This window comes from Cervus canadensis, chromosome 5, assembly GCF_019320065.1.
Source record: "Cervus canadensis isolate Bull #8, Minnesota chromosome 5, ASM1932006v1, whole genome shotgun sequence".
In the NCBI taxonomy this organism is placed as follows: Eukaryota; Metazoa; Chordata; class Mammalia; order Artiodactyla; family Cervidae; genus Cervus; species Cervus canadensis.
The window spans coordinates 71,429,731-71,447,332 of NC_057390.1; the positions used below are offsets into that span (position 1 = coordinate 71,429,731).

General features: G+C 55.2%; 1 protein-coding gene across 7 annotated transcripts in view; it reads right to left on the reverse strand.

Moving 5' to 3' along the window:
* The window catches only part of KLHL29 (kelch like family member 29), a 326,642-nt gene that overhangs the window by 12,832 nt on the left and 296,208 nt on the right, over positions 1 to 17,602 (reverse strand). For all 7 annotated transcript variants that reach the window (XM_043469264.1, XM_043469265.1, XM_043469262.1 and 4 more), the window contains 3 exons: positions 13,755 to 13,893; positions 4,404 to 4,606; positions 3,026 to 3,285 (listed from right to left, as the gene is read on the reverse strand). In XM_043469264.1, the coding sequence (XP_043325199.1) occupies positions 3,026 to 3,285; positions 4,404 to 4,606; positions 13,755 to 13,893 (602 nt within the window). The remainder of the gene's footprint in view (positions 1 to 3,025; positions 3,286 to 4,403; positions 4,607 to 13,754; positions 13,894 to 17,602) is intronic.

Below are 17,602 nucleotides of genomic sequence, written 5' to 3' on the forward strand. Positions count from 1 at the left end.
CAACAGTTAGGACTGGCCATGGAACAACAGACTGGTTCCAAATAGGAAAAGGAGTACGCCAAGGCTGTATATTGTCACCTTGCTTATTTAACTTCTATGCAGAGTACATCATGAGAAACGCTGGGCTGGAAGAAGCAGAAGCTAGAATCAAGATTTCCGGGAGAAATATCAATAACCTCAGATATGCAGATGACACCACCCTTATGGCAGAAAGTGAAGAGGAACTAAAAAGACTCTTGATGAAAGTGAAAGAGGAGAGTGAAAAAGTTGGCTTAAAGCTCCACATTCAGAAAACCAAGATCATGGCATCTGGTCCCATCACTTCATGGGAAATAGATGGGGAAACAGTGGAAGCAGAGTCAGACTTTATTTTTGGGAGTTCCAAAATCACTGCTGATGGTGATTGCAGTCATGAAATTAAAAGATGCTTACTTCTTGGAAGGAAAGTTATGACCAACAACATAGGTAGCGTATTAAAAAGCAGAGACATTACTTTGCCAACAAAGGTCTGTCTAGTCAAGGCTATGGTTTTTCCAGTGGTCATGTATGGATGTGAGAGTTGGACTTTGAAGAAAACTGAGTGCCGAAAAATTGATGATTTTGAACTATGGTGTTGGAGAAGAGTCTTGAGAGTCCCTTGGACTGCAAGGAGATCCAACCAGTCCATCCTAAAGGAGATCAGTCCTGGGTGTTCACCGGAAGGACTGATGTTGAAGCTGAAACTCCAATACTTTGGCCACCTCATGCGAAGTGTTGACTCATTGGAAAAGACCCTGATGCTGGGAGGGATTGGGGGCAGGAGGAGAAAGGGACGACAGAGGATGAGATGGCTGGATGGCATCACCAACTCAATGGGCATGAGTTTGAGTAAACACTGGGAGTTGGTGATGGACAGGGAGGCCTGGCATGCTGCGATTCATGGGGTCGCAAAGAGTCGGACATGACTGAGCGACTGAACTGAACTGAACTGATGGAGCTTATTGGGACTCCCCTGGTGCCTCAGCAGTAAAGAATCCACCTGCAATGCAGGACATGTGAGTTCGATCCCTGGGTTGGGAAGATCCCCTGGAGGCGGGCATGGCAACCCACTCTAGTATTCTTGCCCAGAAAATCCCATGGGCAGAGGAGCCTGACGGGCTACAGTCCATTTGTGTCTAGCAGAGTCGGACACGAGTGAAGTGACTCAGCACACACATGGAGTTTATTCTTGTTGGATGCAGAAGGCTTCCATTGAGGGGTTGAGTAGTAGACAGGGAGAAACGAGACTGGAGAGGTCAGCTGGGTTCTGGCCTCTGCTGACCTCAGGCTTGGTTTGCTAAGGGCTGTGTAGTGCTTCCTGCAGAGCGGATGAGGGCACTCATGAGAAGTTAAATTTTTTAAATTTTAAAAAATTTTATTAAAAATTTTTATTTGGGCCACATTGCTTGGCAGCTTGGCATGTGGGATCTTAGTTCTCAGACGAGGGATGGCCCTGCATCTCTTGCGGTAGAAACGTGGAATCCCAACCGCTGGATCACTAGGGAATTCCCTCATGGGGGTTTTAAACAGAGAAACCACAGGACCGAACATAATTACTAGGAAGACCAGCAGGCTTCAGGGATGGGAATGGATTTGGAAGGAGGAGACTGAAGGCAGGGAACCCTCTCAGGAGATGACTGTGGTCATCCTGATGAGATCAGAGGGCCTGGAATGAGGAGAGAGAACTTGGCCCTTGTAAGAGGAGGCAGCCATGGCAGCACTGTGTAGCTGTGCTACAAGAGAAGGCGTGGGAGGACCCGGTTTCTGCCGTGGTTAGTGGGCAGAACTGTAATAAGGAACCCAAGAAGATGGGTAAGTCTGGGGGTTTGTGAATGAGAGGGGCTTGGGAGACACTGGCTGAAGGGGTCCTGTAGACAATCAAAGGCAGAGGTCTGGGCTGGAGGCAGATCTGGGGATTGTGGTAGATGGTGGTGGTCACTATTGCAGTTGCCTAACTTGTCTTCCTTCCTCTGAAAATGAATCTTGCTCCATCTCCGCCTGGTGGATCAGAGGACCACCTTCTCCTGGCCCAGTGACTGGGGCCGGCGTGGAGAGCCATCTCTGCGTCCTGTGTTCACTTGATGCTGTGGGTCCAGTCCCCGCCCCAACCCTCCTTCCCTTGTGCCTCTTCTTGCTCCATGTGCAACAAGGTGGCCCTGTCATCTGTCACTCAGCTGCCTCAGCTCTTGCTGGGCTCCTGTCTCCCTGCCCCATTTTCCCATCTGTGCTTTCTGGGTGGACTCTGAGCTCTCCTAAGAGCCACCTGTGTGTCTGCACTAACTGTGGGGGGGCTCCTAGCACTTTAGAACCCAGGCAGTCCCACTCAAAGCAGGGATCCCAAATTCATTCCCATCCCTGCAGCCTGCTGGTCTTCCCAGGAATGTTTGTTCCTGTGGTTTCTCTGTTTAAAACCCCCATGAAGGAATTCCCTAGTCAGCTGGAGATCCCCGGGGCTGTGCTTGACCTTCTGTGTCTAAGGGACTCTCCTGGGGATCCTGCTCTACCCCTCTGCTCTGGACTCTGGCTCTCATTTCTCTAGCTGTCCCTTCCAAGGATTTGCCTTCCCTCCTGACAGGCAAGCGGTGGTTTCCCGTCTCCAGCCTGGTTTCCATTCAGTCCAGGTGCTCCCTCCCCTCTCAACTGCCAGAGCCGGGGTGGGGCTCCTCCTGCTGCATTTGAGGGAGCCCAAGGCACCTGACTCAGGCACACCCTTCTCTCCGCAGGGCCCTGGTGATGCCCGCTCGACCCTGCAGACTCTTGGTTGGCTTGGGTCTCCTGCAGGTGCAATGCCAGCCCTCGAGAATCCTCTAGTGCCTGATTTCTCTTCTCTCATCCCCCTTCACCCCTCTGCACCGTGTGAGCTGGTCTGGCCTCCCTCTGCAAGCCCACCGGCTCTCACATGCTCCCACTGCTGGTTAGAATAGGCGGCCCCAACTCCCTGCTCCAGATACCCTCCCTCACCAAGAGGGAGAGGGGCGCAAGCTGGGGCAGGTGGGGTGGGCCCTACCTGCGCACGGGACACAGGGTCCTTCTTGATCCACTTGATGACGGTCTCATACACTAGCTCCTCGGCCTTGGTGTTGAGGCTGTCATTGGAGATGTAGGCGATGAAGTCATCCTTGGAGATGCTGAGGATCTCTTCCTGGGCCGCCACCTCGGGGAAGATCTGCAGCGCGAAGGCCTTGGCCATGTGGTAGAGCTCACTGCACTGCATGGCCTCGGCCATGGCCAGCACCCCCAGGCAGTTGCTGGCTGTCAGCTGCTTCTCTGGGGGCAAGAACACAGGACAGCACCGCTGACTGCAGGGGAGGGGTCCCTGCCCGTTCTCATCGCCTGTCTCTCTGGACCCCTGTCTGAGCCCATGTCCTTGTGACCTGCCTTCAGCATCCAGAGTCCCCATGAGCACATTTCCTGTGTCCCTGGAACTTCACACCCATTTTCTGGGTTTTCCTCTGCCCTGTCTCAGACTGACTTCCCTGAGGCCTCCCTCGGCAGAAGGACTGAGACTGAGGTATGGGGTGTCAGCAGCAGGCTTAGAGCTTCCTCACTGCCGGGGCACAAAGGAGGCCTGGGCTGGGGGCAGGGATCACACTGAGGCTTAGGGTGTCTTCCGTAACTGTGACAGACAAGTTGGGGGTCACAGACTTCTACTTCAGTGTCATGACAGCAGGAACACCCCTCATAAGCCCACCCACCATCTCCCACAGGGACTCAGCCTCACCCAACCTGACCTCCAGACCTGGGGTCAGTCTGGCCAGGGTTCCTGAGATCCAACTAATGGTGATTCTAATCTAGACATGGCTGGGTCCTAGGGGGCCCTTCACCTTTGTGGACTTAACTCTGGAGTCATAGTTCCTGACTCTTCTAGATGGTCCATTGCCCCAAAGTCACATCTTAGGCCCCTGGCCATCCCCTGACCTGCCCCCACCCCCATCTCTCTCACTCCACCCCCAGGCCGCTTCTGGAGACTCCCATCTCTGCCCTTCTCGCTCCCTGCTCTCACCCAAACTGGGCAGCTCCAAAGTGTAAAGTGAGCACGTTCTCTGGGTTGAGCCCTTGATGGAAGCAACTTGGTTTAGTGTTTAGACAACAAGGCTGTGAAGCCAGGGCCTGGGGCTCCCATGAACAGACCATTCACACAGGCCTCTTAGCCCATTTGTTCTCACAAGACTGCCTGGGGGCCCAGTGTGGCATCTCTGGCCCCCGGGGGAGCAAGGCAGAGAACCCCTCTGTCCACCGGTGAGCAAAGGCCTCTGCCCACAGTTATATGAATGATCATCTTAAATCTGCTGGGAAATCCAGCTGCAGCCCCAGACGACCTGGCACGGCCCTCCCCACTCAGTCCTTGAATGTTTTATTCATTGGTGCTGCTCCCCGCGGCTCACCAAGAAAGGACACGCAGACTTTGCAGAAGGTGTGGAACTGGAACTTGCTGGCTGCCTCCAGCAGGGTCTTGGCGTTGGCTGAGTCGATGACCAGGGAGCCCGTGTACACAAACTCCAGCAGCAGCTCCAGGACGTCGGCCTGCAGGTTGGACAGGACCAGTTCCAGCTTCTCCCGGCCGCATTGGCTGCCGTCTTGCACCGACCTAGGCACAGAGACCAGGGTGTCCTTACCTGCCGGCCCGCGGCCATGGCGCCGCCTCCTCACAGGGCTGGGTCTCCCTGCACACCTCGCTCACAGCCCTTCATTTTAGGACTCAAGGGACACGGCCAATGACACACCTGAACCTAGCGACCTGACACGGGATCTGAAAGAGAAGAGTCTGACCAGAGACGCCCAGAAGAACAGAAAACCCTGCTTATCACTACTCGGCATGTCCATGCAAAAAAAAAGATGCAAATCAAAAAGCATGAACTGTGGATGGGGACGAGGACTAGGACTGGCCTCAAAGGGAAACAATACGGTTCGGCTCTGCTGCTGGCCCCGGCGTCTCTGCCAATCACGGCCAGCAGGTCCGGGGCCCCGGGGGCCTGGTCTGCCTCAGATGGGAGAGTCTCCAGAGTGACTGAGGCTCCCGACCGGCTGTGATCACAGCCGACCCCTTGATCACTCCAAAGACTGAGGGCCCCAAGCCACCCTGGAATCCCGACTCCAACCCCTCCTCTTTCCCCAAAAGCATATTGTTTCCTTTTAGGCATGGAAAGGAAGCCCTTCATGACATTGCTTTGAAACTGAGGACGAGACGAGATAGACGGACAGAATGGTTAGAGCCGGGAGGAGGGGAAGGGAACAACCAAGGACTTCCGCCACAGACAGCCAGCAGCCATGACCTAGGACCTGGCCCGGGGCGGGGCCCTCCTGCCACATGGAACACGGGGTCAGAGGTCAGAGTGGCCTGCGTGTAGAGTGTGCATCGGGCTTGTGAACTGGGGGGAGCGGGGGAGGGACACAAATATATAAATATGTTTATATCTGGTGTCTACAGAAATACAAAACCATTGCAAAGGCTCCTAAGGCTTGGCAGCCGCGCCCTAAAGCTGGACCTGGAAGGAAACAGATAAGATGAAGCAAAAATAACACCAATTGAGAAGTGACCAGGAGGAGAAACACCCAGAATGTTAAGAGTCAGGAGGCAGGGTTATCAGAGGTGGATCGGCTTGGCACCCGGTCTTGGCTGCTCTGACCTGTCCTGGTTCCCACACTGAGCCTGGTCCTGCCTGGGGCTGCGTTCAGCCACGTGACTGGGAAATGACCGCTGCATTCTCCCTGTCCCTCACCCCACCCTGAGGAGGCCAGGGGCCCAGACTCTTGTGACTGGCCCCTTAGGTGCCCCGTGGCTGGCCTTGGGGGTGTGGAGGTGTCAGGCAAGCAAGCAGGCTGGCCCAGAGAGGCCAACTCCTGTGTGAGCTGGGCATAAGGGGACCTGGGTGCCCCAGCTCTGCCACCCACAGCTGGGCAGCCTTGGTCTCTCTGGCCCTCAGGCTCCTCTTCTGCAAAACAAGAAGACTGGACTGGATGAGGTCTAGAGTCCTGTGGAGCATTTCTGTGACAGAGGCTGGAAAATGCCTTCCCGATGACTCTGCTCTACATGACAGAAACTGAAATGCCACCATGAGCACAACATTCTCTCTGGTTAGGCACTGGCCTCTCAGGGCCTTTGCAACACAAACATGACCCAGGGGGGAACAGGTGAAGCTGTGAGTCTGTATCCAGGCCCCTCCTCCCAGGGTACCATGCTGGTCCCCCTCCAAAATGGCTCATCCAACCAAGGGCCTGAAGCATCTATTCTGCCACAAGTCCTGGGCAGGCCCAGAAACCTGAGTGGGAAGGTGTAGGCTAGACAGAGCATCTGAGCAGAGCTCCTTCTCAAGCCCATAGACACACACAGTTTGTGTGAGTGTTTAAGTGTCTTAACACACCTAGTCTTCAGCTGTCAGGATGGATTTCCATGCTTGGGTGACTTTGTTAAGTATAAAAATGGTTTATTATAGAATCACTTGAAACCACAGACATTCTGAACACCCCAGGCCTCAGGAGCCAACTGGTCAACCTCTTACTCTACTCTGCTTTCATTCCTACCTCCACTCTCTGCCCCCCTCCACCCCCAACACCGCCCTTCATGCTCTGGGGAGGTCACACTGGGCCCCAGCCAGGGCAGGGCTCATGAGGCCAAAGTAGGGCCACTCCCCTTCTCCTGAGGCTCCCAGCCCCCGCTGCCTCCCCCTATCTGGCCAGCTCTCCTGTCTGCCTGCAAACTCTCAGCACAAAATCAGAGAGGAGCTGAGGTGGGACTTTAGGATGTACACATGCACACACACGCATGCACACACATGCACTGAAATGCATGTGACACGTGACTCTGAGGACCATGGAGTCACCCTGTGTGGAGGGGTTTTGGGCAGATGGGAGGCCAGTGGAGCCCACAGCCCCAAGTGATGGGTCTGGTGGGACCTGTGTGGTTAAACTTGTGGGGAGATGCTTGTCTCGCCCAGAGTCTGAGCCAAGGAAAGGGTCCTGGGGACACGGTGCTGCCTCATGGCCGAGGAGCCAAGGGTTGCCCAGGGGGGCACAGGGGGATGTCGACCATGGCAGGTGTTGTCCAAGGACTGCTGCTCCTGTGATGCTCAGCTAGGGCTCTGTTCCCCCACATCCTGCACTCCCCTGCCATGGGGGCCACCTGTGGAGGGGAGTCAGCCACTGAGCAAAGGATCTGTGGGGAGTGGCTGGAGGTCCCTGGGGCCAGATGCCAGACACTGTGAGCTGAACAACCATTCCCCCTGGCCACAGAGGAGCACGTGGGGATGTCATGGAGACTATTTCGGGTGGTGGAGTTCAAGATCTGGAGGAGGCGAGGCCCCTGTCAGTGAGGCCTCCTGCAGCTCCCTTGCACAGCAGGTTCATAGTCCACACCGGCGCTCCTGGGTGGCCCAGGCAGCCGTGGGGGCAGAGGGAGGCCAGCGGTCACCCTCTGTCCCTGACCATCAGACTGTCTTGGGACAGGACCTCTGTGCTCCATTGGCCTCTTCCCTCTGAGCAAGAACCCCCTGGGAGGCATTACCCTTGAAGGGTGGCCCTGATCACCAGTGGGGAGCTGTGTCTCCCTAGATGACCATTCTGTCCCTGTCCTAAGCTGGCTCGTGGGCTCTGAGCATCCCATTCCCCTCAGCCCCACGGAGTATCTGGGGAGCTGCTGGACAATTGGGGTCACGACATGACCTTGGAGAGAGGGGCAGCAGGGCAGGAATGACAGCCTTGGCAGGGTGGGGCTGTGGGCCTGACACTGGGGGCAGGAGCATGAGAGTGAGGGGCAGGCTGGAGCTGTCCAGGGCACGGAGGGGCCACGGGTTCTCTCAGAAGACTAAAACTTCCTGGGGTCACCTTCTCCCAATCAGGGGTATGTCCCCAGGGTATGGGACACAGGCTCTACTTGGCAGATCTGGCAGATCTTGGTAGATGTGCTGGGAATGGCTTACCCCAAATACTAGGATTTTTGTGACCCCACCATTAGCAATTCACTCGTTCAGGATAAGAACCACCCTCTTCAGAATTCAGGACAGAATCTCATCCACCTCCACACACCTCAGAGATCAGATGCATTCATTCTGCAAGCTGGATCTGGAACTGTTGGGGCAGCGGGTAGTGGGGGTAAACATGGAGCAGGGATGGCTGTGGATGGCACCCTGCTCCACTCAGGAGGGTGACCCCACCCAGGACTCGGGATGTGTGATTCTCTCTCTCTCTGTTCTTCTAGTCACGCTGTTCTGTTCTCCCAGAAAAGGGTGGGCCCGCCACCCACAAATGCCCACCTTCTCAGGGAGGGAGGGGGAAAGGCACATGGCTAGACTATTGCATTAACTCTGCTGGGTTCTCCTACATGCCAGGTCTGTGCCACTCAATTGCAGAGATCCTTTTAGCTGGAGAGGGGGCTGGAGTGAGAAGCCCAGCAGCTACACATGGGGCTTGTGAAAATCAACCTGCACAAAATTTGTCCATCTGTTTTCATTTACTATGAAAAGAGGATAGAGTTCTAATGTGCTGGTGGCTCCAGCAGGCTTAGTGAGAGGAGAGAGAAGGTAGAATGCCAGGTCTCTGTCTCATTTGGTGAGACATGGGGGCAACGCTCCTTTGGGGCTGGGTGTTGTCTCCCACACTTGTGGCAGGGAGGCAGGGCCCCTGCTGTCTCTAAAGAAGAACAGACCGGTCCCCTCTGATGGGGCCTGCAGCCCACCGGTCCAGTGAGTGCAGCCAGTGCCCCTACTAGCACCAATGGTCCCCCAGAGCTCCTTGGCTCCTGGGGGACAAGTGAAAGGACTTCTTCATGAAAGGCAGACCTCAGTCCTGCTCACTGGGGTTGAGAAGTGACTCGACTCAGAAGGCTGCCTCCCCAGGATCCCACTAGGTCTTGTTCAGTCACCAAGTCATGTCCGACTCTTTGAGACCCCATGAACTGCAGGATACCAAGCTTCCCTGTGCCTCACCATCTCCCGGAGTTTGACCAAGCTTATGTCTAGGTCTAGTCTGCTCAAAACATCCTCCTTCCTTCCTGACACCTGGGGCTCAGCCCACTGTCCTCCTCTCCACTCAGTCCTGCTGGTGTTCGCCCTCCAGCCTGGGTGCAGGTGGGGCCTGGTTGTTACGCAGCACTAGGCTTCATGTTGTCCAAAGACAGGGCTGCAGCTGCTTTCCCTGCTGGGCTTTCACCTGATTGTCGCGGGGACTCAGAATGGGCACAGAAGGATGATGTGACAGCCCTGCCATCTCATCCTGGGCTTTGTGCTGAAACTCCCCATGGCCTCGTGTGCTCTTCTCCCAGCCTCTCTGAGCGTCCTCCAGCCCTCACTCCAGTGGACACAGCCCCTTCTGGGTATGGGGGAGAGGGCTTGTCTCGTGGGGGCAGGGGTTATATCATTTCTTGGGCGGATTCTGTGGCCAGTTTACAAGCGTTTATAATATACATGCACACACACACATACACACAAGGTCTGCGTCCCCTTTTCTTGCATACTTCTACACTGTCAACCCTGAGATTTTACTTCCCCCTTCCTTACAAACTTTGTGCAGGAGTAGAAAGGACAGTTTTGTTCTTCCCTGGGTCAGCAAATGGGTGATAGAAAGAGCATGAGGGCCTCAGTTCGAATCCCAGATCTACTGGTGACTTAGAATTCCCTTGCCTCAATCCCTTCATCTGTAGAATGGGGGCACCTGCTCGCCAGTTCAGTGGGGGCGGGGTTTGCAGGGTGACATTAAACATCTCAGCAGGTCTCCCTGTGGGCTGGGTCTCGCCCTCATCAGAGGAAGAAGACTACAGTTTGAAACTAAATAGGGGAAGATGAAGAGCAAAAGGCTGCTGCAGCCTCAGCAAAGGTATAAACCCAGGTGAAGGAGGAACAGATGGATTCAGCCTGGAGGCTGGAGAATGGGGCTCTGGGCTGGGGGCTGCTAGGGGGTTGCTGACAGGCCTCTAAGCTGAAGAGGCTGGTCCAGAGAACACTCTGATACCTGGCTTTCCCACTCCTGGTCCGATTGTCATCTTTATGAACTGCAAGCCTGAATATGACACCCCCAGGTTTAGAACAAAGCCCTGGGAGCTGGCTCCTGCCTTCCGCGCCACCTCGTCCCCTCCTTCTTCACCTTGCACTTGGTGTTGCGGGGATACCCGCTCACCTGTGCTGCCATCACCCTCTACTGTCCTGAGGCCCCAAGCTTGTCTGCCTGGCCAATTCTTCTCTGGGTTCAAAACCCAGGCCAGATGCCACCCTTATCCCAGGGGCCGTCTCCAAACTCCCCTCCCTTGTAGAGTCAGGCACTTGGCCTGGGAGCCACCAAGCCTCCCCTGCTGTTTTCGTCCTGCACTCCCAGTCACACTTTATAGTTTCTTCCTTCCCAGACCGTGGGCTCCCCGAGGGCCAGCGTCCATCTCATCTAGCGGTTCCCTGTACCCAGGAGGGGCTCCTGCTTGCTTGCTGGGTGAAGAGTAGGGAATGACTGGGCTCCCCATGTCTGGTCTGTGGCTTCAGGTGAGGGCGTCGTACTGGGGTTGGGGCTGATTCTGGGATGGGTCCTCATGGGGCCAGAGTGAGGACCTCATCACCTGTGCTAGGCTAAAGGCCAGAAGGAGGCCAGCCAGAGCCCGCAGGCCTGGGGGTCCCAGACAACAGAAGGAGGGCGCCTGCCCCTGACAGGGCTTACCTAGGCCCTGGGGAAGGGCAGGGCCAGGGTGTCATGGCCCACAGATGGTCCCCACGCCTCTGCCTGTGTTAGTGCAGCTGCCTGAGAGGAAGGACCCTGCGTGGGGTTTGGCAGGCAGGGCCCTGCTCTCCTGTTGGGTCATTCTGTCTACCGCACACTAAGTCTCGGGGTCACAGACTCGAGGAGACAGATGTGACATGGCAATGGCAGATGCTCCCTGACCACTAAGAACGTGAAATACTTGAGGATTTTACATGGCTGGGAAGGAAATCATCTTCCTATTGAGTCTGCTTTCCTCCCCATGGAGGTGTCTCCTGGCCTCTGTGGGCAGAAATAGTGACATGTGCCTATAGTTAGGACTAGAGAAGTAAAAATTTAAATGCCTGCAAATTAACAATGTGAATTTTTTTTTTTTCTTGGCTGCATCTTGCCTCTTGCAGGATCTTAGTTCTCCAACCAGGGCTTGTCCCCGCAGTAAAAGTGCCAAGTCCTAACCACTAGAAAGTGAAGGTGTTTGTTGCTCAGTCGTGTTTGACTTGATTAGTTGTGTTCGACTCTCTGCGACTCCTTGGACTATAGCCTCTGCCCATGGAATTCTCCAGGCAAGAATACTGGAGTAGGTTGCCATTCCTTTCTCCAGGGGATCTTCCCAACCCAGGGATCGAAAAACCCAGGTCTCCCGCTTTACAGGCAGATTCTTTACCACCTGAGCCAGATGACCTTGGAATTTTCTGGCATTGTGATTTTGAACTGCAGGGGCATCTCTGGGCTCTGCTGTGGCCTCCTCTCCTGGTGAGCGACCCTCGTGTATGCTAAAGACCCAGCCCTGTCTCCCCAGACCTCAGACCTCTGGCTGCCTACCAGTCATCTCTACTTGGGTATCTTCAGGCTGCTGAAACTCAACAGGCCAAACATTCAATGCATCACCTCCCCCAGCTCGCCCCTGACCTTGGTCTGTGGACCTGCCTGTCTGTGCTTGCACTCGGGAAGCCCTTCCCATTTCCTCACCGTCACTCTGTGAGAGCAGGAAGGAAACCTGAACATTATTTGAACCAACCTCCTGTTTTACAGATGAGAAAATCCAGAGGCCCAAGGGAGAGGATGTGACCTGACTGGGGTCATAGGACAGAGTCAGGGGTAGAACCCAGGTCTCTCGGCTCCCAGCTCCTCTCAGCCCCTGAACCCAGGCTTTCTGGTTAGGGTCACTGAGGCCTATCCTGCAGTTCTCCCATCTGAGGGTGGGCATCTCTGCTCCACTCACCCTGACGGGCTCCACACCCTCAGACCAAGCCCAGGGCCCTGGCCTAGAGGTCAGGGCCTGCCATGCCGTCCCACCCTAGCTCACACTTCTCTTTGGGAGGGCCATCTCCTCATCCCCACTGCTCATGACTTTCTCTGTCCTCAACTTGTTATTCCAGGCAACCCATCCTTTGCCTGAAACATTTTAAAACATTGTAGAACATTCCTTGCATTCCAGAACATTCCAAGCAACCTGTCCTTTGCCTGGAATGTTCTTCCTCCTTTTTGGTCTGCCCAAGAAGCCTTCACTACTTTGGATTCCCACCTAGCTGTGTCTCTTCTCTGTCGTGTGCGAGCTTCTGGCTTTACATGTATGGTCTCTAACAATAGTCAAAGAGCTCCTGCGCTCCCCTTGCCCACATCTTTCTAGACCAGGGCTGGGCCATCGCTCAGTACCAAGCTGCCCCTGTATCCTGCCCCCTCTGTGCTCTCCAGCGACCTGGAGCAGGGACCAAGGCCGAGGATGCCGGTTCTGCAATCCAACGGCCAGGTGCCGGTCACTGTCAGTTGAGAATTTGCCAAGGGTGGCAGCACAAAGACCTCCTCTGGCCCGAAGAAGCCACTGGCCGTGCCCCTTCACCCCAGAGCTCGTGCCCCGACCCCTGTGCTCGATCAGAGAGAATCCAAGCACTGGGGGCGGGAGAGCCGAGCTATCCATGGGACTGGAAGTCACAAAGAGCCTGCCCGTTCCTGCATGGCTGGGGCCAGCGCGGCTGCGCGGGGCTCGCACGCCGGGCAGCTCAGCTCGAAGTGAAAGGACACAACAGATTGGAAAGGAGATGCCGGCCAGTATGCCATCCTGGAACAAAACACAGTCACTCTGGGGTTAGTTGGCAAGTCCAAACACAGCAGTGGGAAGCAAGCAGAGGTCTGTCCTCACACTCTGAGCACAGTCCCGGCTCAGCGTCCGCCCCGGAGAGGCTGCAAGGCAAAATGAGCAGCGGCATTAATCTGCTGATGGGTGAGAGAAACAGGAGCGTTACCCTGGGCCGGCCCCCTCGTCTGCTCTCCCTCACTAAGGCGCTAGAAGGTGGCCCCTGACTTCTTTGCAAGGGTATGAAGCAGACAAAGTAAAAAAAAAAAAAAAAAAATCAACATAATGGAAAAAAAAAAAAAAAGATGCTCATGCACCATTAAGACTCATTCAGGTAGAAATAGCCGGGGCAGAGGGTAGGAGGGGAGGGGAGCAAAGGCTGAGAGAGACCGTGTTTAGGACACACCTGGTCTGTGCTCAGAAGGGCTGGCTTAGGCTCATTGTACAGTATCGAGACATGCAGTGTGAATGAGGCTTTGGCTACAAGTCAGTTCTCCCTGACTTGGGCTGTTGGACAAGCGGCCCCGCGGGTGCCCCGTGCTCCTCGGTGGGGGGCGGTCTGGTCGATGTGCTGTCCTGGCATTAAGTTCGCTATCACAGCAGTGGTGACGGTGCTGGGGACCTGTGCTGGCCCCGGGGGACGGTGTGCAGTGGTCCCTTAGAGTGGAGTCTGCAGTCCTCCTAACCTCAGGGAGGGCTTGTGAGCCACTGAGAATGCAGGATCCTCGAGGGTGGGGTGGAATGTCGCCTACTGCTGGCAGAGGCCCCCCACCCCAGGGACCAGCAAAGCTGTGTGGGGTGGGGTGGGGACAGTGGCTGCTCTGAGGCTGTGTGTGAGGGGGCACTGGGAGGAGGAGGGGGAGGAGAGATGGCTACTGGCTCTGTGACAGGGAGTCACGCTTCAGGAACCTGTAAGAGAGGGGAGGAGAAAAGCGACACAAAAGCGTCCTACAAAGGAACAGACCCGACCACAGCTGGAAGGAAGGCAAACCTTTGAATCAGGTCCTTGAAATACAAGCTGCAGGAAGCTAGAACATTTTGGTGGACTTCAAACTCTCTGCCTTCAACAACAATTTTCAGGTCTGTAAACGCTTTCGCTCTGCGCTGCTGGTTCAATTCCTTCAACATTTCTGCAGAACAGAGAAGACAGACAGGGCCAGGTTCCCATTAAGAGTTTTTTTTTTTTTAATTAAATTTTTTTTTCAAGAAGTAGAGAAATAGGAAAATACTTGATACTGTTTCTTGGCAAGACTGGCTCAAACACTGACAGTCAAAAGAAGTCACAAACAATGCGTAAACAAGCAGCAACTGGGAGGGGTTACGTAACCAAAGGAATAACGACTTTCAAAAGCAAAAAAAAAAAAAAAAAAAAAAATCAAACACAAAACAACAACAAAAAAACCCAGAAACTAAAAAAACCAAACCCAGAATTGAAAGGTTGGGAGAAAAGATTCCCATACCGACAACTGGAAACACAGAGAATACATCATCATAGACAACTAAAAACTGGAATTTAACTACGGAACAAGTTCTCCAAATGCCAATGAGTGCCGATGTATCTGATACCAAGTAAAGCATGGCATTGTGATGTAAGATGGGCTGGATATGGTTCAAAGGAATAAAAACCACAAAACCTGCAAAAACAGCATCCCTTACATTAGATCCTCAAAGCCATGGATAGTGCGAGCTTCTTGGGGAGGGGCCCCCAAGAAAGGAGGGGTGGAGTGGGGGCCTGATGAGCACCTCCCTTTCACACTTCGGGACTGATGTGGGGGTTCAGGGGTGAGGGTGGGGAAGCAAGCCAGGGGCAAGGATAGTCTATACCTCCTCCCACTTCCTGAGTCATCCTCTCAGGACCCCCTCCCCTCACCTGGGTCTTCAGCACAGGAGAGCCTGGCTTGCAGCCCCAGGCGGTTCCAAGAAGTGGCCTTCCAGCCTGCACATACCTACCTTTGCCTGGTGTCTTGGCCACCTGGGGCCGGCACAGAGAGTGCCCCGGGTGCTTGGGCTCCGAACGTGGGCATGTCAGAGGCTTCTCCCAGACCCACTTCAAGGCTCAGAGGAGGGAAGGAGGAGAGCCTGACAACTATCCTGCTTAGTCTATATAAACACTCTCACTTGCAAAGTTAAAGCCTTCAGAGGAGCAACACTCCCACCAGCCTTGCCCGGCCTGCCTGCCCCCCGACCCGACCTCCTCCTGGATAGAGCCTACCTTTAGCTTTCCTGGTAGCTGGACATCAGAGGTCCAGATTCTCGGGCTAGAATGACCTAGACTATTCAGCAGCTGAATGGGAGAGGGTGGTCTGCAGGACTGAGCCCCATGCTCTAAGTCCCCCACGGGAACCTCGCGCCCCCTGGGTGGGTCTTTGCAGCACCGTGGGTGGTGTTCTGGAATTACTCTCCAGTGGGCCCTGCTCCAGCCTGGCCACTCATCTCTGTCCTCCTGGGCCATCATCAACTGCCTGCCAAGATACCTGCCGAGCCCAGCTCCACCTCTGACACTTATGTCTGAGGCCGAGGCCCTGTGCTTCCTGAGCCTCTCTTTCTGTGTCTGTAAAATGGGGATGGAGGCTCCCTCTGTTCTATTCCCAGAACTTGGTGAAGATCAGATGCTCACAATCAGGGATGGGCAAGAGCTTGTGGGCTTTGAGGTCAGCCAGACCCTTCAAGAGGACACACTGGGATCTCACGGGGTGGGTACCGAGGTGCTTGGGCAATGCCAAATCTGTGTCCCTCACCAAACCAACATCACGCTGAGCTGGGGTCACCGCAGGGCACCTACAGGAGTGTGTGTGTGTTGGGGGAGGGAGTTCATTTGCTGGGGACTCTAACGGCTCCCATGGGTGTGCTCCAACCTGGAGCAAGGGAGACCAGCAGGGCGCAAAGCCCCAGGTGGAGGGCAAGGAGGACACCATGGGGTGGATACAGGGGACAGACACAAGGACTGGGGGAGAGACAGAGATGTGATGGGAGGACAGGAGGGGGTTAGATCTCAAAACCTTGTGAGTGAGCTTAATGCTCTGGGCAAAAGGAAGTCAGCAGGGGTTCTGTGCAGTGGGGTGGCCAGGGTGGATCCCAGCGGTATTGGCAGAGGCAGGGTGCAGGGCAGGTTCCTGCTTCTGGGGGGACCTCGGGAAGGGAGAGGGTGGTGGATTCAGCTGTGGGGCTAAGGTTGGGGCCGTGGGACCCCTGGGAAGAGTTGGCAGTGGGGACCTGAAGCACACGGCCTCCTGGGGTGGACCCGACTCAGGGAGAGCCTGCAGGGTTGGGCTGGGTTAAGGCTGAACAGCTGTGTTCGCATGGCACATCAGCTCCACAAAGGAGCCCCAGCTGAATTCATTCCCAAACTGTGAGCCAGATGGATGATGTCACCTTTTGGAGTGAAATCCCATGAGGAGATGGGGGGTGGGGTGGGGGAAGAAAGAGCTCTGGGCTGGAATTTCCGGTTCTTGTTCCAGCTTTGCCACTAATTGGCTGGGTAATCCTTGACAAGTTGCTCCAGCTTTTGGCACTCAGTTCCCCCAGGCACCATGGGCACGAGCTCTGGTGGCCTCAGTGGTCACTGCATTGAGAGACGGATACAGCCCCAGACGCCTGCTAAGTTAACCGTGCTCAGGCAACAGGGAGAATGCAGGGCTAGCTACACAGAATGCCATGCCTTCTGGGTCCAAAGCATTCTGACTGTTTTGGAAAATTTTCCTTCAAACCAAGTTCCCAGGGATTATTCCATCTGCAGCCTGGGCCCCAGCAGTGATGCCTGCTCCCCAGGGTGGATCTGGGAGGTGCTTGGAGAGCCAGGTCCTTGGAACTGTGGGTGCTTCCTACCCTTGTTTTGTGGAAATCTGGTTTTAATAGCTGGGCAAGATTACTCAGTTACAGAAGAAATTTTCAATTTATGAAAGGGCTCACCAGGGGAGTCCTTCTCACAGCAGGGCCCCGAGTGCATTGGAAGTATTGATCAGTAGGTACGTGCTTACTGCTGCTGGCTGAGTGCCCGGCTGGAGAGCAGGCATCTGGGGACATGGTGACTGAGGATCCATGGGAGGAAGCCAGCATGGGCTCTGGGCACAAGCTGCCCCCCTGCCTACCCTGTCTTGGTAAAGGAAACCCCTTCAGGTCTGAGGGGCTTGGAGGCCCTGTGAGTTCCTGGGGAAGCCTTCAGACCAGCCACACGGTGCCCAGCTTGGGTGGTCTGCAGGCCTCAGGGCAGAGCCTGGCAGGGGGTATATCTTCAAATTGGATTCTGACCACAAGCAGAATAGGCCTTGACTTGTGAAGGAGGACAGGCCTTGACCTCAAAGTTCAAGGCTGGGGGGAAATTGTTTCCTGGTCTTCCTGACTTTGAGTGGGGACCCTACGCCCTTGCCTTGACCACCCAGGTGGCTCCCCTGTGCCCTCCACCTTGCTCCTCCTTGGGAAACTCCCTCAGCTCAGACCACCCGCCCACCCATTCACTAGGCTTCTCCCTGACGCCTCCCTTCCCCTCCCACCCAGTCCTGCCTCTTTTACCACCTAGAAATCTCTGCACTGATTCACTTCCGGTCCCTTTCACATCAGCGCCCTATCGGAGCTGCCATCCTCTCTTACCTGAGTCCCTGCAACAGCCTCCAAGTCTGTCTGCTCTTTTCTGACCTGTTCCCTCTCCAAGCTCCCTCCACACAGCAGCCTGATGATCTGCCTCTGCTTAAGTAAAATTTTCATGGCTCAGCCGTGGGAGCCAGACCCTCTGTGATGTCTCCCTGCCCCACATCCAGCTCCTCCCCTCCCCGTGAGCCCTTCACTCCCCACCAGAGCCTCACCGCATCCCCAGGCAGGTCCCCCTCCATCCTTCATTCCTCT